The sequence below is a fragment of the Orycteropus afer genome, unplaced genomic scaffold, assembly GCF_000298275.1.
Source record: "Orycteropus afer afer isolate SDZICR_OR568_19922 unplaced genomic scaffold, OryAfe1.0 scaffold00231, whole genome shotgun sequence".
Lineage (NCBI taxonomy): Eukaryota > Metazoa > Chordata > Mammalia > Tubulidentata > Orycteropodidae > Orycteropus > Orycteropus afer.
The window spans coordinates 3,989,799-4,014,400 of NW_006921818.1; the positions used below are offsets into that span (position 1 = coordinate 3,989,799).

Consider the following 24,602-nt stretch of genomic DNA (forward strand, 5'->3'; position numbering starts at 1 on the left):
ATGCTGGAGCATTCTCTGTACTTTGTGTTACTAGTTATCCCAAGTCCTGTCAAGAGTTTTATGTCTGGTATCGATTCCTTTCTTTTTAAATCAGTGAAGGAACTAGAGTAGTTGGAAAAAATATATCAGATGTCAGTAGGATCTTTGAAGACTTGTTAAATTTAAAATGAGTTAGCCTAGAAAAGAAGAAAAGGTGACTGAATTCTTTTCTTGAGCTATGTAGTGAGTTTTGGGAGGAGGATTTGTTCTGTGTATAGGGAACATGGCACAGAGGGATCTGGAGTTGTATTTCAGTGTTACCAAGAAGCAGTACCTCAAGGACTCCTCTCGGTATGGAGAGTCGTGTCAGGGTGTGGTTGGTTGCTACTGGGGTTCTCTTGATTTTCCCCCTACCATAACAAGTTATCTTTTATGTGTTTATATGTAAAATGTCTTCCTATAGTTCTCTATCACTTCATAATGTATTTTAATTGCTTGTTTACTTATTTGTAATCTCTATTAGACTATAACGGAAGGAAGGTTGGGCAATGCACTTCTGTAGTGAAACTGCCTCAGAAACTCCAGGAGGGGTTGCTATGAGTCGGTTCCTACTCGACGGAAGCGAGTTTACTAGCCTATAAAGGAGCTCTGGTGGCTCTGTGGTTAGGGCATTGGGCTGCTAACCAAAAGGTTGGTGGTTCAAACCCACCAGCTGTGGGAGAAAGATGAGGCAGTCTGTTTCCGTTAAGATTTACAGCCTTGGAAACCCAATAGGAGTTGCTGTGAGTCGGAATCGACTCCATAGCTGCGGGTTTGGGGTTTGATTAGACTAAAAGCACTAAATGAGTATTGTAAGTACTCAAAATGTTGATTAAAATGATGATGTTAAGGTAAGTCCTAATATAGGTCCAGGGCATATCTTTTTCTACCACATTAGAAAGAGCTATTATGTGCCTCATTTGACTGGGAGTTCATCACAAATACATGGGCAAACATTACATTCTAGCTCAAATACTATTAAACAAACCGTTTGTTTTCTGCTCCTTCCTGTATTCATTTTGTGGTACATTAAGGATTTCCAGTTTTCATTTGCAGAAAATGTTTGAAGCACTTAATCAGTAGACTGAGGAGGTGGAGGTGGGGAGAGCCATTAAACATAAGTTTAACCCTTTAGTTATTTTAAATGACATTCTTTCACATAAATATATGCAGTCTCTCTTTCCAGGCAAGAAGTCCCCTACTGCTATGTGTACCTTATTGGCCAAGTATATAATGGGAAGGCATTCAAAACAGTTCCTAGACCCTGTTGTCAGTGCCAGACAGTGCAGTCTTCACATTGCCTGTAAGTTGTCTAGAATTCCTATATCGTATACTGTGTGGGGGACAAATTATTCTATAGACACATAGCTTAAAACTCAGTGACATGTGCCTTACTTGACTGGGAATATGTCATAAATCTGTCACAAATACAGATATTACATTCTAGGACAAATACATTAAACAGTATGATTTTTGCTTCCTCCATATTCATCATATTCATTAAGAATGTACCAACACTGGTGGGGGGTTCATTTTATTTCATAATTTTGCCGGGTCAATTACTTTACCCATTTAGACCTCAGCATAAAACTAGCCATCCTCTCACCAGAGTCATCATCTTACATTCAGTGTGGATGTTACAGGTTGAAATGGGAGATGGGGAGTTTGTCCATATTTATTGTTTTTTATTACTATTATTTTAATGAAACATTTTAAACATTTAGAAAGGAGGCATTGCCTTTACAGATGAATTCTACATTGTATCCTTTCTTGATTCCATTCTGTTTGCTTCCCTCTTTCCTTACCTCCCAGGTTGTCACTTTTTATAGCTGGTATGTATCCTTTCTGTCAGCATATTAATGTATTTCCCTAGACACATGTGTGTCCATAAACAGTTATATAGTATTCTGTTGTATATTTTTTTAATTTATGTAAGTGGTGCCCTCTCCGAAGGAAGATGGGGCAGTCTACTTCAGTAGTGATAACTGCCTTGGAAACTCAAGGAGGGGTCGCTATGAGTCTGTCCAACTCGACGGCACATAACAACAACAACAAAAGTGGTGCCCTATATATAGTATGTATCTTTCTACAACTTGTTTTTTGTGGGTATTGTCATGAGGATATATGTTAATACATGTAAATCTAGTTAATTAGAGCATTGGCTTCCTCTAGTATTTCATTATATGATTATGCCAAGTTATAGGTTGTTGATTCCTGTGTCTAAAGATAAAAGTATGGCAGATTTATATATATATATATATATTTAACAAGACTGGAAATTAAAAATACATATTTGAGAGGAACATTGGTGATTGTTCTATAAGGTGCTGATTGGGTGAGACTAGATGTATTTTTAGCTTGAGGGGAACACTAAAATTTATCATTATTTTGATTTATTTTAGTCATTTTTTAATACATACTGAAATTTTAAATAATACTAAAAGAGCTGGTAAGGTTTTTTAATATTTGCCAATATGGGGCATAGATTCTCAAAAAAACTGAGAAAACACCATTCTAGAGTAAGTCTACAAAATAGTGACTTTAGGTAAAACTGTGTTTGATTATCAGCCTCTGGAAGTAAAATAAATATCTAAGTACCTGCCTCAAGAGTAATTCTTCAACCTCTAGATCCCATTCTAGAGAAGTTAGGTGATTAGTAAAGTTAAAGTCTCTTAAAATAAACATGACCCACCCACTTCACTGCCTTCAAGTTGATTCCGACTTATAGTGACCCTGTAGTATCGAGTAGAACTGCCTCATAGGGTTTCCAAAGCTGTAAATCTTTAAGGAAGCTTTCTCCCACAGAGCAGCTGGTGGGTTCAAACCACCAACCTTTTGGTTAGTAGCCCAATGCTTTAATCAAAGTGCCACCAGAGCTCCTATAAATATGACATTAATGCATATTTCTGTACCGTGGTAAATAAAAAGTTCTAAGGACATCCACTTCTGCCAAAGAAAAAAAAAAAAGGCAGATATGCAGGTGGTGGGAAGCTCTGGTGGCATAGTGCCTAAGGCATTTGACTGCTAACCAGAAGGTTGGTGGTTCAAACCCATCAGCCACTCCTTGGAAGGAATGTGGGGCAATCTACTTCCATAGTGATACCACCTCAGAAACCTAAGGAGGGGTCACTATGAGTCGGGACCAACTCGAGGGCAGTGGGTTTGGTTTTGGTATGCTAGTAATGAAAGGTATGCTTCAGTAAGTAATCTTTCATCTTAATCACTGGTTTTGACACTAAATGGTTATGTGCTCTTGGGGCAAGCTACTTAGTGCCTGTGTACCTCAGTTTACTCATCTGTAAAAAAAGAAAATTGGTTATTGAGAAAACATTACTGGGTAGAGATGATCTGAGGTAGACCTGTTTTGTTTCTTACTGTTTATTTGTTCTTGGGCAATGGTAGACAAATACCTTTTGTTGTTGTTGTGGAGAATATCTAAATAGAACATATGCCAATTCAACAATTTTTGCATGTACAATTTAGTGACATTGATTGCATTCTTAAGGCTGTGTAAGCATTCTTACCCTTGTTTTCCTGAGTTGTTCCTCCCCGATTAACGTAAACTCACTGCCACTTAAGGTTCCCATCTAATCTTTCAAGTTGCTGTTCTAAGTTTGATCTCATATAGATAGTTCTTAAAAGAGCACAGTGCTCAAAGTCTATCGGTGGCACAGACAGTCTGTACCCAACTGGTAACCTAAAGGCCAGTTTGGACCCGCCCAGTGGTACCTAGGAAGGTCTAGGCCTGGCAACCAGCTTCCACAGAGATCACAGCCAACCCAACTCCATAACTAACAGAGCCTCTCCAAATGAACACATAAAGAAAACAAATGCTTCAATGGAGAAGCACAACACTCAAGGCAGATTTTACTATACTCACTCCTCACTTATGGACATAGTTAGACCATGTCATTATGCAAAAATTGACATTATGCAAAAATGGAGGATAACTATTTCATTACATACCTCCCAAATTACATCATTACAAAACTACCAAACCACTAGGAATTGTGGCCCAGCCAAGTTGACACATAACCTTAACCATTATAACCAACATTTACTCTTGCCTCTCACCTTGATGTTCCTTACTGCCAGACATTCGTTGTCAAATGTGCAAAATAGCCAGATGATAGATTTTTTTCCACTATTATCATAAATATGAAATGTCAAATAACAATATAATTGATAAGTGAGGAGTAAGTGTGGTTAAACTAAACTATTATTTGGTTTTCAGACATCAAGGTATACTTTTAGCTTAAGTTTTAATGTTTAAAGATTATCTCAGGGTAATAGTTTCAAAGTTCTCCTGTTTTTTGTTTTTAACTTCTCAGACCAGCCCCTACAGGTTTGAAATTTAATGTATGTTTTACTTATAATTCTTCTTTACATGTCTCTGCAAAATGTTCCTGTAATTACTGGTTTGTTTTTTTTTTTAATAAAAATTATCATCTTCCCTAAGAGCACATGTCTCTTGGGAGGGGTGGAACCTAAACCAATTTCTCTCTGCATTGCCCCACAGACGTGCTTAGAGTCTTCATCGACGAATCAGTAATTTCTGTCCAGAGTGCATTGTTTAAGACCATTTATTGTATACACATGTCTGTAAAAGTATTGGTTTTATATTCTTGGTTCTTTTTAATTTTTTTTAAAAGGTTATTGTGGTAAAATATAGAACCAAAAGTTTGCCATTTTAACCATTTTTAATTTAGTGACATTCATTACAATTCACCATTACCTCTATCCATTTCCAAATATATTTTTTTACATATAAAATTGTTACCACAAAACCATGGCTCACAAAGGATTCATTTCTTAAAAATCCTGTATTTCACTATCCCTTCACTTCATTATTGTAAGGTAGAGCTTACAGCCGAGCTCTCCTGAGCTGATGTTGCCATCTGGTGACTGATACCTTAAGTATTTGATGCATCATCTTTACCTACCTAATTTTTTTTTTTTTTTTTTTCTATAGGAAACGGGAGCTCTGGTAGCATAGTGGCTATAGTCACTTGGCTGCTAACCAGAAGGCTGACGGTTCAAACCCACCAGCCACTCCTCGGAAGGAAGGTTGGGCAATCCTACTTCCGTAGTGGTAGTGCCTCGGAAACCCAAGGAGGGGTCGCTATGAGTCGGGGCCGACTCGACGGCACATAACAACAACAACAACAACATAGGAACTGATGTTCCGTCCTTTCTTTTCCAACCTTCTACTTTCATCACTTAGTCATTCTTACGTGAAGAAGTTCATTATAAACCAAGATGGCACCTAACAACAACAATTAAGAACATACATAATCTTTTCCCATTCTCTCTTTTCAAGCTCTTTTTTGTCTAAGAATATGTCCCCTCTCTTTCCATCTATTCATTTGTTCAGCAGATGGTCATTGAATTCCTACTTTGTTCCAGGCAGTCTTTATACACCTCTTCTTCCTTTATTTCATGCATGAATCAGAAAACAGCTATAATCATGGTTGAGTATAATACTAATTGAGTAATATAAAAGCTTCTCTACTTACAAATAAGGGGTTTTGGAAGGCTGTTCCTAAGCTCACTCGTTGTTGTTGTTGTTGTGTGCCGTCGAGTCGGCCCCCACTCATAGCCGACCCCTCCTTGGGTTTCCGAGGCAGTATCCCTACGGAAGTAGGATTGCCCAACCTTCCTTCCGAGGAGTGGCTGGTGGGTGAAGTCCATTTACTAAAATAGGTTTCTGTTTTCATGTCAGGAATGCTTTTTGGTGAAATAGGTTTGTAGGCCAGTTCTTTAAAGCCAAGCAAACTAATCAATTGTTCCAAATTGGACCGACTTCCTCTACACTGAAAACTTTCAGATGAATTAAATTTCCCCTCTTCCATAAGATTTATAAAGGTAACATTCACCTTCTGCCTTTCCATCTACTTCGTTGCAACAAGCAGCTTTGAACTGGCTTTGAATCATCCATAACTAAAAAGGAAATGTATCACATTTCTTACTTACCTCCATGTTCCGTTCTAGAGAAGTTACCTGATTATTTTATTACATATCACAGAACTGTCAGAATTAAACCTGAGAAAAATTAAAGTAGAAATGTGGATTCCCAATGCAGAGAGATTGTTTTCAATTGCCAATTGAAAGTGTCTCAGTTACAAGTGAGTCTGTACATGTGGAGCACACACATACTGCAGAACCTAGTGAGTTGCTCTGTATTTACCCTACCCAGGTGTTTAGTCAACCATTTCTCATTCTCCTGGATCTCACTGTATATACCTTCTCTCATTTTTATTTTTCTGTCCCTTAACCCTTCTCTTTTTTTAGTATTTTATTTTAAGGTGAATGTTTACACAGCAAATTAGTTTCCCGTTTTACAGTTTCTACATAAAATATTCAGTGATACTGGTTACATTTTTCACAAAGTGTCATCATTCTCATTCATTTTGTTCTGGCTGTACCACTTCCAGAACTCTAGTTTCTCTGACCCCTTACCTTCTCATCTTTGCCTTAAAGAGTAATATTTGACCATTTGGTCTCATAGAGATAATTTTTTAAAGGATCTCATTACTCACAGGTACTGTGAGTATTTATGCACTGATCTGTGGTTTAGCTAAAAGGTGATCTTAAAAGATAATTTCAGTTTAAAGTTATCACCCTGTATCTCAGGGTGATAGTCTAGGGGAGTCCTCTAGTCTCAACTGGTCCAGTAAGCCTGGACTTTGACGAATTTGAGTTCTGTTACACATTGGTCTCTCATTCCATCAGGATACATTTATTGTGGCCTTTAACTCTTTTCTTGAATGATATGTATTGTTCTGGTTACCTAGTGCCACTCTGACAAGAAATATACCACAAATGGGATGTCCTTAACAAACAGGAGTTTATTCTTAGAATTTGGAGGCTTTAAGTCCATTTTCAAAGTGCCAGGCTCTAGGGACTGGGTGAAAGCCCCTCAGCCTTGGGGTCCAGCTCTGCCTCCTGCTCCCAGCTCACTGGAGCTAGAGGCATTTCTTCACTCAGCTGCTGGCTGCTGAAGCTGAGAAGCCCCAAGGTTGACAAGTATAAAAAGGCACAGTCCTGATGTTACCAAACCACACGGCAGGCCATTAACTTAAATCCGTTTACGTCCCAAGGTCGGCAGAGCATAGCAGGCTGCTGAACAGCAACATGGCTACATGCAGGGTCCAAGTGTGCCATAGGCTAGAGACCATTCCCAAAGCTGCTGCTTATATATGGGAAGCAGACCACATACCTAAAGGCAGCTACTTCAGCTGCTTATGGTAGATCCCACCATGGAGTCGATTGCCAGTCTCCTCATGGGAAATAACTACCACCAGCTGCCCAGCCACTCAACCAGGTCTAGCCAAGCTGACACACAAACTGAACTACCACATGAGTATAGGGGTCTTTCTACCCTATTTTCTCTCCTGGGTCTCTCCGTTAGCCACATTTTAAAAATATGAGCATTATAGGTATATGTGTATTAATAGATTTTGTTTTAGGTTCTTTTCTTAATAATTCTAAAAGTAAGCAGAGCTCTTTGAAAACAAAAACAATACCCTGGAGTTACTTTTTACCTATACAAGAAATGCTTGTTTGTATTTTCCCTGTGATTCTTTTAATAGAAGGGAAAAGAAGCTTTTCATTCCTGATCTACGTTCCCAGCTTGTGAAGCAATCATAAAATTTGTCATATCTAATCTGATTCCTTCCTCCAGCAATTTCAATTATGAAAATATCTTTTGACTATCTTCCTTAAGCAAAATAGTTCTGCTTTTCACTGTTACAAAGTTCATTTCTTTAATTGCTTGTGCTCATCTGAGGTCTTTTCAAAGGGTCCTTTTCAACCATCAGTTACAAAGAGCTTCTTCATAGGAATTGGCTTTATGATCATAAAATTATTATAGTGGTTAGATACCTGTGCGGTTTTCAAATACTGAAATTATCGTATAGCTATAACATACCCACGCACACTTTATATTCCTGTTTTTAAAAGTCACACTTGTTAGAGGTGCATGGACCCTAATGAGAGAATACTCAGGACATTTCACAGAATAGAAAGAGGATCTGCCCTCAAATTACATGGCTTTCAGGAGTGCAGACAGGTTGTTAATGACACATGCTGGAACCCCAGGCTTTCAAATTCTAGGCAGGGTTGACTTGCTGTTGTGTTCTGTTTCACTGTGTTCCTTGACAGATAACCTGTTTTGTTTTATTTTTAACATTTTTTTGTCATTTGGCTGAAGGTTTACAGAGCAAATTCGCTTTCTGTTCAACAATTTATATTTGGTTTTACAACAGTTGCAATCCCTTCAACGATAATAATACTCTTCCCACTTTCTGAGTTCCCCTTTTCCATTTGCCCATCGTTCCTGCCCCTTCCTGCCTTCTGAACTTTTTTTTGGGGGGGGGCAAATGCTACCCTTTTGGTCTCATGGTTGACCTATTCAGCTTACATACCTACTTGTGTATCCACTTAAGTTATTGGTTGTTACACTGTTACTGCAGGCTTGTGTATGTAATGGTTATTTACTATTGTTGCCTTATACTCTTATGTATGTCCCACTGTCTTCCTTTGTCTTGATCATGTTGTACTGACTCCTCCTCATTGTGTACTGCCTTTCCCTTCATTTAAGTGAATGCAAGTCTTTTGTCAAGTTAGTGATTTCCCTCTTTTGCCCTCCCATCCGTAGTAACCATCAAAGAAAGTTTTTTCCTGTGCACAAGCCTTTTCTTGACTTTTTATAATAGTAGTCTCATACGGTATTTTTCCTTTTGTGATAGACTTATTTCACACAGCTTAATGAACTCCAAGTTCATCCATATTGTAAGATATTTAATGGATTAATTATTGTTTAACATTGTGTAGTATTCCAGACAGGCCCCACACCCAGAGGCAGGAAGCGGGGGAAGAGTCGGGGACGAGACAGAGCTGCGGGATCGAGGTAAGGCGAGAGAGACAGGCCCCACACCCAAGAAGTAGGAAAGGGGGGAAAAGCCAGGGACAGTAGAGCCATGAGATGATGCAGGTAAGGGGAGGGTGGAGAGGTTTCAAACAGCTAAGGGAGACAAACTTGTCTATCAAGTTTGTTGTACTGTGGTGGCTTGCGTGTTGCTCTGAGGCTTGAGACTGTGCCACTGGTGTCTCAAATGCCAGCAGGGTTGCACATGGTGCACAGGTTTCAACACAGATTGAGACAGACTAGGAAGAAGGTAGAGGCCATCCACATCTCAAAGAACTGGCCAGGGAATACCTTATGAATAGCAGAGAATTACTGTCTGATACATTATGGGGCAACTCTATGAATCGCCCTGAAACATTGTCCGATACAGTGCAGGAAGACCAGCCCCTTAGGTCAGAAGGCACTCAGAATACGACTGGGAAAGAGCTGCATCATCAGAGTAGAACCAGCCATAATGTTATAAATAAAGTAAAGCTTTCAGGACCTCCATTTGCTGATGTGGCACAACTCAAATTGAGGAGAAACAACTGCAAACATCTATTAATCAGAACATGGAATGTATGAAGTATGAATCTAGGAAAATTGGAAGTTGTGAAAAATGAAATAGAACACACAAAGATTGATATCCTAAGCATTAGTGAGCAGAAATGGACCAGTTTTGGCCATTTTGAATCAGATGACCATATGACTACTATGCTGGGAATGGCAATTTGAAGAGGAATGGCATGGCATTCATATCACAAAGAATGTTTCAAGATCTGTCCTGAAGTGCAATACTGTCAGTGATAGGATAATATCCATATGCCTACAAGAAAGACCAGTTAATACTACGATTATTCAAATTTACAAACCAACCACCAAAGCCAAAGATGAGGAAATTGAAGATTTTTATCAACTTCTGCAGTCTGAAATTGACCGAACGTGCAATCAGGATGTGTTAATTATCACTGGTGACTGGAATGCAAAAGTTGGAAACAAAGAAGAATCACTGGTAATTGGAAAATTTGGCATTGGTGACAGAAATAACTCTAGAGGTGGCATGATAGAATTTTACAACACAAACGGTGCCTATACACATGGACTTCTCCAGATGGAGTACACAGGAATCAGATTGACTACATCTGTGACAAAAGGTGATGGAGAAGTTCAATATCTTCAGCCAAAACAAGGCCAGGAGCTGATTGTGGAACAGACCATCAACTACTCATATGCAAGTTCAAGTTGAAGTTGAAGACAATTAAAACAAGTCCACAAAAGCCAAAATATGGCCTTGATTATATCCCTCCTAAATTTAGAGACGATCTAAAGAATAGATTTGATGCATTGGGCACCTGTGACCAAAAACCAGAATTATGGGATAACATCAAGAACATCATCCATGAAGAAAGCAAGAGGTCATTTAAAAGATGAGAAAGGAAGAAAAGACTAAAGTGGATGTCAGAAGAGACTCTGAAAATTGCCCTTGAGCAGAGAGTAGCTAAAGCAGAAGGAAGAAATGATAAGATAAAAGGGCTGAACAGAAGATTTCAAAGAGCAGCTTGAGCAGACAAAGCCAGTTACTACAATGAAATGTGCAAAGACTTGGAGTTAGAAAACCAAAAGGGAAGAACACGCTCAGCATTTCTCAAGGTAAAGAACTGAAGAAAAAATTTAAGCCTCGAGTTGCAATATTGAAAGATTCTATGGGCAAAATACTGAATGATGCAGGAAGCATCAAAAAAAGATGGAAGGAATACACAGAGTCTTTGTACCAGAAAGACGTGGTCGATGTTCATCCATTTCAAGAGGTGGCATATGATCAAGAACCAGTGGTTTTGAAGGAAGAAGTCAAAGCTGTACTGAAGGAATTGGTGAAGAACAAGGCACCAGGAATTGACAGAATACCCATTGAGATGTTTCAACAAACAGATGCCCTGCTGTAGGCACTCACTCAGTTATGCCAAGAGATTTGGAAGACAGCTACCTGGCCAACTCACTGGAAGAGATCCATCTTTGTACCCATTCCAAAGAAAGGTGATCCCACAGAATGTGGAAATTATTGAACAATATCATTAATATCACATGCAAGTAAAATCTTACTGAAGATAATTCAAAGACAGTTGCAACAGTAGATTGACAGAAAACTTCCAGAAATTCAAGCTGGATTAGAAGAGGACATGGAATGAGGGATATCATAGCTGATGTCAGATGGATCTTGGCTCAAAGCAAATACCAGAAAGGTGTTTACTTATATTTTATTGACTATGCAAAAGCATTTGATTATGTGGATCATAACAAATTATGGGTGACATTGAGAAGAATGGGAATTCCAGAACACTTAATGATACTCTTGAGGAACCTGTACATAGACCAGGAGCCTGGCGTTCAAACAGAACAAGGGGACATTGCACGGTTTAATCAAGAAGGGAGTGCATCAGAGTTGTACCCTTTCACCATACGTATTCATCTGTATGCTGAGCAAATAATTTGAGAAGGTGGACTATATGAAGAAGAATGTGGGATCAGGAATGGGGGAAGAATCGTTAACAACCTGCAATATGCTGATGACACAGCTTTGCTTGCTGAAAGTGAGGATGACTTGAGGCACTTACTGATGAAGATTGAAGAATACAGTCTGCAGTATGGATTACATCTCGATATAAAGAAAACAAAAATCCTCACAATTGGACCTATAAGCTTCATCACAATAAATGGGGAAAAGATTGAAATTGTCAAAGACTTCACATTGCTTAGTTCTGCAATCGATGCCAATGGAAGCAGCAGTCAGGACATAAGACCATGTATAGAACTGGTCAAATCTGCTGCAAAAGACCTTTTTCAAATGCTGAAGGAGCAAAGATGTTTCCTTGAGGACTAAGGTGCACCTGAGACAAACCATGGTATTTTCAATCACCTCATATACATGTGAGAGCTGGACAATGAATAAGTAAGACAGAAGAGTTGATGCTTTGGAGTTGTGGTGCTGGTGAAGAATGCTGAAAGTACCATGGACTGCAAAAACAAATAACAAATCTGTCCTGGAGGAAGTGCAGCCTGGAATGCTCTTCGGAAGCGAGAATAGTCATACTTCATCTCACCTACTTTGGTTATGTTGTCAGAAGGGACCATTCCCTGGCGAAGGATGTCATGCTTGGTAAGGTGGAGGGTCAACGAAAGAGGGGAAGGCCCTCAACGAGATGTATTGACACTGTGGCTGCGACAATGGGCTCAAGTATAGCCAGGATCATGGAGCTGGCGCGGGATCGGGTGGTGTTTCGTTCAGCTGTGCATAGGGGTCGCTGTGAGTCAGAGACGAGACTCAGTGGCACCTAACAACAACAGAACATGGGTGTACATGTATCTATTAATGTCATGGCTCCTACTTCACTAGGATATAGTAATGGAGTTGCTGGATCATATGATACCTCTATTTCTCTATTTTCAAGGAAGCACCATATTGCATTTTCCACATTACTTGTACTATTTTATATTCCTACCAGCTTTGGTGTTTTCTGTGTTTTTGAACTTTGCTATTATTTCTTGGATACAATGTTACCTCGCTGTTGTTTTGATTGTTTGTCTTTTTGTTTTTGAGGTGTTGAATTTTCTATAAATTTAAAGGATTAGTCCCTTGTCAGATAGGTCATTGCACTCCTACCCCCTGAGCTGTCTCCCTGTGCCTGAGCAGCCCTTCTTTCTCTCTTGCTTGTTTCCTCCAAGGAGTGTATCTACCTCAGGTAAATGCTCAACTAGTACGCCTGTCTGCTGCTTGGCTGGAAGCCACAGGTGTGCATTCAATTCCAGACCTGAAAGGCAGCTAGAGGCCATAGTCTCAGTAGCCGAGCACCGTCTATTTCTTCTGGTCTCATAGTTGTATAGGCTGCAGATCGGATGGTGTACCAGTCGCTAGGACTGATTGTTTCCATGGATTTTTGGTTTTCTTCATTCTTCTTGGCTCTGGACGAGGAGAGACCCATCGTTGCATCTAGATGGCAACTTGCAAGCTTTTAAGATCTCAGTTGCTACTCATCACAGTAGAAGGTGGAACAATGATTTGTGTAGTATGTTATTCCAATTGAACTTGATGTCCTCTGCGTCTGTGGTCCTGAGCCCACAGGTTCAACTACTTGGTCCCTCTAGGTAGCTGGCTGTGACCAAGCAATGACTACAACCTTGGCCCTTGTCAGCCCCGTTATACACCTGGGAATTCAGATCATACACATAAAGTTATTGGACCACTGTCTGCCAACTTTATACATGTTCTGCCTAGACATACCTGATGATTCATCCTGTCCATCTGTCTATTCACCCATAGATCAGTGTTTGCCATCATGGACAACACAGTACTGTACATGCAAAAGGGTTCATCTTTGTTGTCTGTACCTCTTCTGTACCTCTGTGTCGTCATCTTCCTCAGTGCCACCTGTTTCATTTATTTCTGAATAACAATTATTTCCTTTCTTCTGTTGACTTTGGGCTTGTTCTGCTGCTCTTTTTCTATTTCTTAGGAGTTGTAGGGTTAAGGTGTTGGTATTGGCTCTTCTGTTTTGATGTGTACGTTTATTAAATTGACCTGTGAGAACTGTTTTAGCTGAAGCCCAAAGGTTTTGGTATGTTGTGTTTTCATTCTTATTTGATTCTGGGAATTTTTTTTGTTATTTATTTCCTCTCTTACCCAGTGGTTTTTAAGCAGGGTGTTACTCAGTTTCCATGTTTGTTTGTTTGTTTGTTTTTCCCCATGTTCTCCTGTTTTCTAATTTTTTAGCACTATTACATAAAAGATAGGACTCTGGTAGCATAGTGCCTAAGGCACTTGACTGCTAACCAGAAGGCTGGCGGTTCAAACCTACCAGCCACTCCTTTGAAGGAAGGTGGGGCAATCTACTTCCATAGTGACACTGCCTCGGAAACCCAAGGAGGGGTTGCTATGAGTCGGGTCTGACATATCAACATCTTTACCTAAAAGATGACATATCACATAACAACAACATCTTTACCTAAAAGATGGTTTGTATTATTTTGACATTTTTGATTTATTGATGCTTGCTTTGTGGCCTAACGTGGTCTATTCTAGAGAATGATCCACTTGTGCTGGAAAAGATTTTGTACTACATTGGTATTGGGTGGAGTGTTCTGTATGTCTGTGACATCAAGTTGGTTCACTGTGTTGTTTAGATCTTCTGTATCTTTGTTGAGTTTCTTTCTAATTCTCCTGTCCTTATCAAAAGTGACATGTTAAAGTCTCCTGGTATTCTTGTGGAGTTATCTATTTCTCATTTTAATTCTGTTAAAGCTTGTTTTATATATTTTAGAGCTTTTTATATGGCACCTAAATATTTATTATGGTTATGTCTGCTTGTTGGATTGACCCTTTAATCATTATGTAATGCCCTTTCTCATCTCTTAGGTTGGTTTTTGCTTTTAGTCTCTTTTATGATTAATATTGCCACTCCTGCTCTATTTTGATTGCTGTTTGCTTGATAAATAATTTTTTTTTTCCATCCTTTGATTTGTAGCTTATTTTTCCCTTTGTGTCTAAGGTGTATCTCTTGTAGGCAGCATATTGATGGATCATATTTGCTTATCTGTTTTGCCACTCTGTTTCTTAACTGGTGCATTTAATTCATTTTCATTCAATGTAATTATTGATAGGAATGAATTTACAGCTTTCATTTTCTTGCGCTTATTTTTGTGGTACGGATGATTTCTTTGTTCTATATATTTTTCTGAGCTGAAGTCTTTTTGTTTATGGATTTTCTTTTCATTTCCTCTGTTGCTGTTGATTTTCTGTTTACGGAGTCTTTATAATTTTCTTTTTTCTTTTGATAAGAAGCTTTATTCATTTTCTTTGTAGTTACCCTGAAATTTACTTTTATTTTCTTAAGTTTAAAATGACCTGTTCTATGTTGATAATGCCTTAACTTCTTCTCCATATGGAAGTTCTGTAACCATACCATTTTTTCCTTCTTCTTGATTTGAAGTTGCCATCATTTCCAGATTGACATCTCCAGTTCCCTATTTTCAATCTTGTAGTTTTGGTTTCTTTTTGAAAATTCTTTTATCTGTGTTGGTTTCCAGGTGATGTTGTCATATGTTTTCATCTTAGGTTATTGTCTGATGTTTTTAGTTCTCTGTCCAAAGGACTCCCTTTTCTTGTAAGGTTGGTCTTGTTTTTACAAATCCCTTAATTTATGTCTATCTAGAAATGTCCTGATTTCACCATAGTATTTGAGGGACAGTTTTGCTGGATATGTAATTCTTTGTTGACAGTTTGTTTTTGTTCATGGTTTTATGTATATCATCCCATTGTCTTCTTGTATGCATATTTTCTACTGAGAAACATTTTGTTATTCCTGAGTTGCACAAGATTCTTTCTTTCACTTTGGTTTTGGAAAGTTTGATCATGATGTATCTCAGTAATTTTCTTTTGGAATCCATTCTATTTGGAGTTCATTGAGCTTCTTGAATGGATATCTTTTCACCTTTCATGATACTACGGAAATTTTCTGCCAGCAAATCTTCAAAAATTTTCCCTTTTTTTTTGAGGGGACAGGGGCCTATTCCTGTTCTGGAATTCTGAGCATGTATGTATTATTATTATTAATGGTGTTCCACATAACTCTTGGCTCTCTTCATTTTTCTTCATTATTTTTTGTAATTCTTCTTCTAACAGATTGGTATCAAAGGAATTGCCCTTTATTTTGCTGATTTTTACCTAGATTGATTCAGTTCTACTCCTCTGGCGTTACAATGTTTTATCTATTTCTGAAATTTTAATCTTCTGGATTTCTAGTTGCTGCTTTTGTATGGTATTTAATTATCTTATTTGATAAATTTGTCATTTTGTTCTTCTATTGTTTTCTTGAATTCTAGAGTTTTTTTCTGTGTTTTCCGAAATCTCTTGGAGTGCCCTATATGTAAATCTTTTGAATTCCTAATCAGGTGCTTCTATTACCACTTTTTTCCTCAGGGAGATTTCCTGGTTCTTTCTTACGGTAACTTGGGTAACTTGTTGCAGCCATCTCGTCTTACTTCTTTATGTGACTTGATACTGTCTGTAGTTTTTGAGGCAATAAGGTGATATATTTATTTATTGTGTGTGTGTTTGGTGTGTCCTAATTTTTTGTTAGGGTTTCTTTTGATGTAGCCAGGCAGGCAGAATGAGCATGTTACCCCAGTTGCTAGTCTAGCCACACTTGAGTGCTCACCCACCTGTCTGTGGGTGGGTGGGGCAGCAACTGGGTGTATGAGCATGGGTCTCTGTTTGCTGGTCTTGTGGGGATGGCTGAGGGTGAGTTGGGCAGGCATTGGCCACTGTCAATTGTCAGTCCAGTGGCTCAGAAGCAGTGGTACTCACCAAGTGGATGGGGTGTGAGGTGTGGCTGGCTAGTGGGGTCATGGTTGTCACCTCTGCCAGACAAGGGTTGGTGAGTAGTGGGGGAGTGTGCACCCAGTTGTGCTGCTGCCAACATTTGTGTGGCTGCCCAGTTTTATTGACCTTTCCTTCCTACCAACTCTCTATTCCCTGTTGTTGTTGTTGTTACGTGCCATTGAGTCGGACCCGACTCTTAGCGACCCCTCCTTGGGTTTCCGAGGCAGTATCACTATGGAAGTAGATTGCCCCATCTTCCTTCCAAGGAGTGGCTGGTGGGTTTGAACCGCCAGCCTTCTGGTTAGCAGTCAGGTGCCTTAGCCACTATGCTACCAGAGCTCCCCTCTGTTCCCTACTTGAAATTAAATCAAATAATAAAACCTTTATTCCCCCCCCCCCATTTAAAAGCATAAATAAATAAATATAAAAACCATATCTTAAAAAAAAAATACTACTTTTCCTGGCATTTGAAACAATAAATAAATAAATAAAACTTGTTCCCACTAGAGGGCATTCTTTCCCTCTGTTTTTAGTTCATAGCTTCTGTGTATTTATTTTCCAGAACTGCTAAATACAAAGGTAGAACTGAGGATACGAATGTGTTTAGATACCCCATTTCAGTTGTGGGTTGTCAGATACACACCATTTGTTTCATTAAGGGTTCTACCTGTGTCAGTGTCAAAATTAAGGTTAAACTATATTTTCCATTTTTTTTCTTTCATCTTGGTAAGTGAACTTGAGTAGATGGGGTATCACAAATACCCCATCATAACCTTATGATGTCCTTCCTGCAAGTTTCCAGTTTATAAACTAGTGAATGCCTGAACTTCTTTATGGCTCAGAATAACTAAAGCTAGATTATTCAAGGATGAGATACATATTTTATTATTTGTTTAAATCATTGTTTGTGCAGGGTGTATATTCCAGTTGCCCTCTAGTTGATTCCAGCACACAGCAAACCCATGTATATCAGAGTAGCACTGTGCTCTGTAGGTTTCTATGGCTCATTTTCAGAAGTAGATCGCTAGACCCTTCTTCTAAGGTACCCCTGGGTGGCCTCAATCTTTCAACCTTTAGTTAGCAGCCAGAGCGCATTAATCATTTGTACTACCTGTTGTTGCTAGATGCCATCAAGTCAGTTCTGACTCAGTGACCCTATGTACCAAGGTGTATATAAAACCAAAATATCAAATCTGGTGCCATTAAGTTGATTTTGACTCACAGGGACCCTCTAGGACAGAGTAGAACTGCCTCAAAGAGTGTCAAAGGCTGTAAATTGTTAAAGAAGCAGACTGCCGTATGTTTCTCCTACAGAGCAGCTGATGGGCTCAAACTGCTAAACTTTCAGTTAGCAGCTGACCGTTTAAACACTGTGCCACCAGAGCACCTGAGCTATGTATAAACCAAACCAAACCTGCTGCCCTAGAGTTGATTACAACTCATAGTGACTCCTATAGCGTTTCCAAGGCTATAAATCTCTACAGAAGCAGACTGCCTGATCTTCTGCAGAGTGGCTATTGGGTCTGAACTGCTGGCCGTTTTGGTTGGCTGCCAAATGCTTTAACCACTATGTCACCAGAGCTCCTTGAAGTATATATACTGTAGAGTAAATAAAACATTTTTTTAATTTGGTGGCTCTCAGTGCTGTCACGTAACTAATGATTCTCCAGCCTTGTCTTGCAGGGCAGTATTTTATTTGACAACTCTTGTTTCTATCATGATGTAATACTTTTCTATTGAATCTTTAATTCTTGGTATCTATTGATACCTTATCAAAAGCAACTCCCTGTCAAAGAAATTGATAGTTTTACTGGTGCCACATTGTATGTTCTTTTTCTTACTTCCCTGAGCTTCAGAGTACTGGGTGAAACCTCTGTTAACAAAGTGACTGTGCAGCAAAGAGCTAAACTGTAAATGACCTATAATTGGCACTAGGGAGCAAATTTTGTCAGTCTGTGATATAAATTGGTACAAACTCTGGCAGGTAGAAGGGATGTTGTTCTGAATGAGAAATCTGGTATCTTTTACAAAACTAAATGAAATTTAGAAATTCTGAGTGTGATTTAGAAATTAAAAGTGGGTTTACCTTGTTGGTATTTTGTTATTGAGAATATGTATAGCAAAACACTCCAGTTCAACTGTTTCTATATATACAATTCAATGGTATTGATTACATTCTTCACATTGTGCAACCATTCTTACTCTCCTTTTCTGAATTGTTCCTCCTCATTTGAGTAAACTCACTGCTCCCTAAATTCTATCTAATCTTTCCAGTTGCTGTTGTCAGTTTGATCCCATATAGATAGTTCTTAAAAGAGCATAATGTTCAAAACAGACCTTTTTTTATTAGTTAAGGTAAACTATTGTTTGATTTTAAATAGACTTCATGGGACATTTTTAGTTCGAGGTTTACAGATTTTTGTGAGGCAGTAGTCGGGTTCATCCAGCCTCTATGGCTCCAGAACGTCTGGAGTCTGTGAGAACTTGAAATTAGCATTTTCCTGTTGTAGATCAAGATTCATCTATAGAATCTTTGATCAAAATATTCAGTAATAGTAGCCAGGCACTGTCCAGTTCTTCTGGTCTCATGGCAAAGGAGCCAGTTGTTCATGGAGGCAATTACTTACACATTCTATAGCCTTCTCCTTTTCCTGACTCTCCTCCTTCCTCTGTTTTTTTTTTTAAAGCACAGTTCACACTGCAGTTGTTTGATGTTATTATACCCAGTCACAGCAGACTTTCATTTGTAACTTTAAGTAGATATTTATCCCTTTTCAATATTTTCAGTGTTGTGCTTAAAGCATTGACATGCTTAGAAACTGTTTTGAATAAGTAAATTTTGAGGTATTGCACCCTTTTGATCAGATACCACCTTTTCAATGAGATCTTCTTTGCCCATGCTATTTATCTATCCTTCCCTGCTTAATTTTTCCCTATAGCCTGTATCTTTTAACATGCTCGCTGATGTAATTATTTTGTTTTTATATTTGTCTGTCTTTATCTACTAAATGTTAGCTACATGGAAGCAAGGTTTTGTCTGTTTGTTGATTTCTGCGTCTTTAGCACCTGGAATATAATGGTCATTCCATTAATATTTATTTAATTTTCTGGAAAATTGCTGTCTTTATGCCATCATTTGGCTTAAGTGTAACTTGATGGGATGTCAGTACAACCTTGAAAATCTCAAGGATTGTGAAGCCTATTTTGAGGACTAATTTAATTGTTAAAATTTCCAACTAAGAATTACGTACCCAGCAAAACTGTCCCTCAAATATGATGGTGAAATTAGGACATTTCCAGATAAGCAGAAATTAAGGGAATTTGTTAAAACCAGACCAACCTTACAAGAGATGCTAAAGGGAGCCCTTTGGACAGAGAAACAACAACAACCAACAACTGACCATTAACACACATGATGATACAACCCAGAAACCAACCCAGCTTTGGAAGTATCCAAAGTAAATAAGCCTACAAGATTGTAAGCAGGGAACCAGAGACATCAATTGACAAATGAGGACAACACAAACGAAAAAGACAGCAAAAACTGTGTTGTTACAGAACTTCCACATGGTAGGGAAGTCAAGACAACAAGAAGATAGAATGAACTGTTCTACACTTGGGAAGAAAACTATAAATCACAGGGTAACCGCAAAGAAAAATTATAAACCTTCACATCAAAATAAAAAAGAGGACCAGCACAAACATTTAGCAAATACTAAAACAATAACAATGAAGGAAGTGATAAGATGATTCATAAAAAAAACAAGCTCAGCATAGAAAATTATATTGAACAAAGAAATCAACATCATGAAAAAGCACATAACAAAAATGACAGCAACAAATTCATATTTGCCAATAATCACATATCTATCAAGGGACTTACCGCTAAGATTTATAGCAGAAGAGTGGATGACCAAACTAAGGTACATACACATAATGGAATGCTATGCAGCACTAAAGAATAACGTAGAGTCTGCAAAACACCGCATAATATGAATGAACTTGGAGGACATTATGCTGAGTAAAGTAAGTCAATCACAGAAGGGCAAATACAGTATTAGTTCGTTGTTATGGAGGGTTAAGAAAAGACTTATATATGGAGGGAAATTTTCTTTGTTGGTTGCCAGGGGTGATAGAAGATGGGAGGGAACACTGCAAAAAAAAAAAAAATGCATTGACCCATGTCACTTTAGTTTTGTGTATTTCACTGTACATAATTAAAATTCAATAAAATGCATTTTTAAAAAAGGATTTCAAAGAGCAGTTTGAGAAGACAAAGTCAGTTATAAAAATGAAACGTGCAAAGACCTGGTGTGTTAGACTGGGTTCTCTAGAGAAGCAATACCAGTAAAGCTTATATATACATATAGAGAAAGAGAAATTTATCTTAGGAAAATGGGTCACACACTTATAGAAGCTGGAAAGTCCCAAGTTCTTGGATCAAACGTCAAGCTGGAGGCTTTTCCCGATTCATGCAGCTGCAGGGGTTGACAAGCTCAAGGTTGGCAGGCAGTGTACCAGCTGTTGACTCCAACAAATGACAAATCCAAGATCCCCAGGCCAAATGGTGGATTGTTTGCTCATGGACAGTTGTAGGCAACATAACAGGATCCCAATCGACAGAAGAGTGTCTCTTTTCCCAGGATGTCTGTAAATATATTGGAAACAGGCCATACCTGTAGGGAAACTCCCTTTCAGTGGATTGGCTGCTTGGAACATACACATCCGATCCCATCATGGGAATAACCTACATCACAACTGCTTAAACCACAGAAAATTGTGGTCCTCCCAAGTTGACACACAGCTCCAGCTATCATACCTGGAGTTAGAAAACCAAAAAGGAAGAACACGCTCTGCATTTCTCAGGCTGTGAAAGAACTGAAGAAAAAATTCAAGCCTCAAGTTGCAATATTGAAAGATTCTGTGGGCAAAATATTGAATGATGCAGTACATATCAAAAGAAGATGGAAGGAATACACAGAGTCACTGTGCCAAAAAGAATCGGTTAGTGATCATCCATTTCAGGAGGTGGTTTATGATCAAGAACCAATGGTATTGAAGGAAGAAGTTGAAGCTGCACTAAAGGAATTGGTGAAAAACAAGGCTTCAGGAATTGACGAAATACTCATTGAGATGTTTCAACAAATGGATGCCGTGAGTGGAGACACTCACTAGTCTATGCCAAGAGATTTGGAAGACAGCTACCTGGCCAACTGACTGGAAGAGATCCATCTTTGTACCCATTCCAAAGAAAGGTGATCCCATAGAATTTGGAAATTATCAAACAATATTACTTTCACATTCAAGTAAAATCTTGCTGAAGATAGTTCAAAAATCGTTGCAGCAGTATATTGACAGAGAACTTCCAGAAACACAAGCTGGATTCAGAAGAGAACGTGGAACAAGGGCTATCATTGCTGGTATCAGATGCATCTTAGTTGAAAGCAAAGAATACCAGGAAGATGTTTACTTGCATTTCATTGACTATGCAAAAGCATTTGACTGTGTGGATCATAACAAATATGGATAATATTGAGAAGAGTGGGAATTCCAGAGCACTTAATTGTGCTCATGAGGAATCTATACATAGACCAGGAGGCTGTCATTGAAACAGAACAGGGAGATGCTGCATAGTTTAAAATCAGGAGGGTGTGCATCAATGTTGTATCCTTTCATCATATTTATTCAATCTCTATGCTGAGCAAATAATCCAAGAAGCTGGAGTATATGAAGACAAGTGTGGCATCAGCATTGGAGGAAGACTAATTAACAACCTGCAATATGCAAACGATCCAACTTTTCTTGTGGAAGTGAAGATGACTTGAAGCACTTACTGATAAAGATTAAAGACTACAGTCTGCAGTATGGATTACACCTCAACATAAAGAAAATGAAAATCCTCACAACTGGACCATAAGTAGCATCACAATAGATAAAAGATGGAAGTTGTCTGAAATTTCTTATTACTTGGCTTCACAATCAATACCAGTGGAAGCAGCAGTTAAGAAATCAAATAGTGTGTTGCACTGAGCACATCTGCTACAAAAGACCTCTTTAAAGTGCTGAAGAGCAAAGATGTCTGAAAACTAAGGTACACCTAACCCAAGCCCTGGTATTTTCAGTTGCCTTATATGCATGTGAATTGAAAGCTGGACAATGAATAAGGAAGCCCGAAGAAGAGTTGATGCTTTTAAGTTGTGCTGTTGACAAACACTGAAAGTATCATGGACTGTCAAATCTGTCCTGGAAGAAGTGCAGCCAGAATGCTCATTGGAAGTGAGAATGACCAGCCTTTGTCTAACCTACTTTGATCATGGTATCAGGAGGGACCATTCCCTGGAGAAGAATATCATGCTTGGCAAAGTGGAGGGTCAGAGAAATAGGGGAAGGTCCTCAACCAGAAGGATGACACAGTGACTGCAACAGTGGGCTCGAGCATGGCAAGAATTGTGAGTCTGGCACAGGACCAGGCCGTGTTTCATTCTGCTGTACATAGGGTCGCTATGAGTTGGAGCCAACTCAATGGCACCTAAGAAGAAACAACAACAAGGGCCTCATGCTGTTTCCCCTAACCCCTTCTCATCCTCCAGAGGGAACCACTGACCTAAATTTGATTTATCATTCTATAAAATGCAAGTCGTTGTAGTAGTGTTGTAAGACACTCTAAATTCAGGACTGGGAGTGATGAGAATTACCATCAGCCCAAAGCTGACTGTCATTAGGTGGAGGGAGGTCAGACATACTTCCACCCTCCAACCTTTTTTTTTTTTTAAACCAATTCTGACACTCTCTGTCCCTCCCACGGCACTTTCTATTTCACTTTTAGGTTCAATAAGTCATTGCAATGGCCACACAGAACTTATGAACTGTACTTACTGTTAAGTGGTTTATTAAGGAAGTAGTAGGGTACACCTTGAGCTCAGAATTGTGAAACATATAGGCAAACTCTGAACATCTCTCCTAGTACTGAGCACATCTCTCTCTCCTTCAGTATAGGACAGCTACTCTCAGGCTTGCAAGCGAGTAGGCCCTTCTCTCAGCCATGCACAGCCCCTCTCATGCATGCTTCCTCTTGGCCCCGTCAGGACAGGCTTCTTTTCAGCCTCCTCAGGACAGGCCTCCCTGACTCTTTCACTAGGACCCTCCAGGTTTGTTTCCTTCAGCTCTGCCACTGGGCCCCTTCCAGACCTCTTGTTTTCTTCAGCGTTGGAGCCCTTGACCTGTGTTAGAGCACTTTTAGGACGTTGCTTTTCTCCTCCTCCACTTCTTTCTTGACTTTTCTCCTTTCTGGTTTTGTTTCTTGTCTTTCTGTCTGGACAAACCTCTGTGGGATTGGCTGCTTATATATGTACACCAACTCCTTATCAGTTTCAAGGCATGACCCTCCTGTCAGGGCCAGCAACTGACCAATCCCTGCAAGGTCCATACCAATAACAGGGCTGTAACCTAGGACCAGACAAAAAGTATCAAACCAAGTTGTTTACAATTTACCCAGGAAATTTCAGTCAATCTGGATGAAAGTAACAAACCCTGTCAGATAGAAAACTAGGGTAAAAGAAACTCCTAGGAGTTTGGGGGAAATACCTGAAGCTGTTTTTCAAAACCAAGGCAAGTGGCCACATACAGGAAATTGTACAAGGCTTCCAATTTCTGTGTATCCTTACAAATACTTTATGTTTTTTATTTTTCTGATAATAGCCATCCTTGTGAGGGTGACGGTGGTATCTCACCACACATTCCCTTGTTTTCTTTCATAATTTTACTAGGTGTTTGATATCCTAAAGTGAACATTGATTTTGAATTTTATACCATATGTTTTCTTCTGAGATTTTTTCACTTATCTGCCCTTGCCCGTGGCAATGAGTTGCTGTCTTTCGGTGCAGTATATAGTATTTCATTCTATGAATATGAACTGTTTGTTGATGTTACTTTGTGTTTGACAGCCCCTGCCCCCCTTTCTTCTTCCCCACTTAAAAAACTGCTGTGAACATTCTTCCACATTCTCGTGGTGCACAGGGGCAATAGTTTGTCTTAGAATATATAAGGATGAAATTGTGGAATCAGGAAATGACATGTTTACCACTACTAGACTAGGAGAAGATATATATAAAAGCTCCCATTAACAGGGTTGTAAGTGTCTCTTTATTTTCTGTAGCACCTGATAGCACCAGACTTCCAGGTTTTTGCCAAATTGGAAGGTGTAAATAAATGATCACCTTTCTTTGGAATGGGCACAAATATGGATCTCTTCCAGTCAGTTGGCCAGGTAGCTGTCCTCCAAATCTCTTGGCATAACTGAGTGAG

General features: G+C 39.0%; 1 protein-coding gene across 1 annotated transcript in view; it reads left to right on the plus strand.

Moving 5' to 3' along the window:
- The first annotated feature begins 262 nt into the window (after positions 1–262).
- KCMF1 (potassium channel modulatory factor 1) overlaps positions 263–24,602 on the plus strand; it is an 84,374-nt gene continuing 60,034 nt past the window's right edge. Inside the window, exon 1 of the mRNA XM_007948903.1 lies at positions 263–350. Coding sequence (XP_007947094.1) covers positions 263–350 — 88 coding nt within the window. The remainder of the gene's footprint in view (positions 351–24,602) is intronic.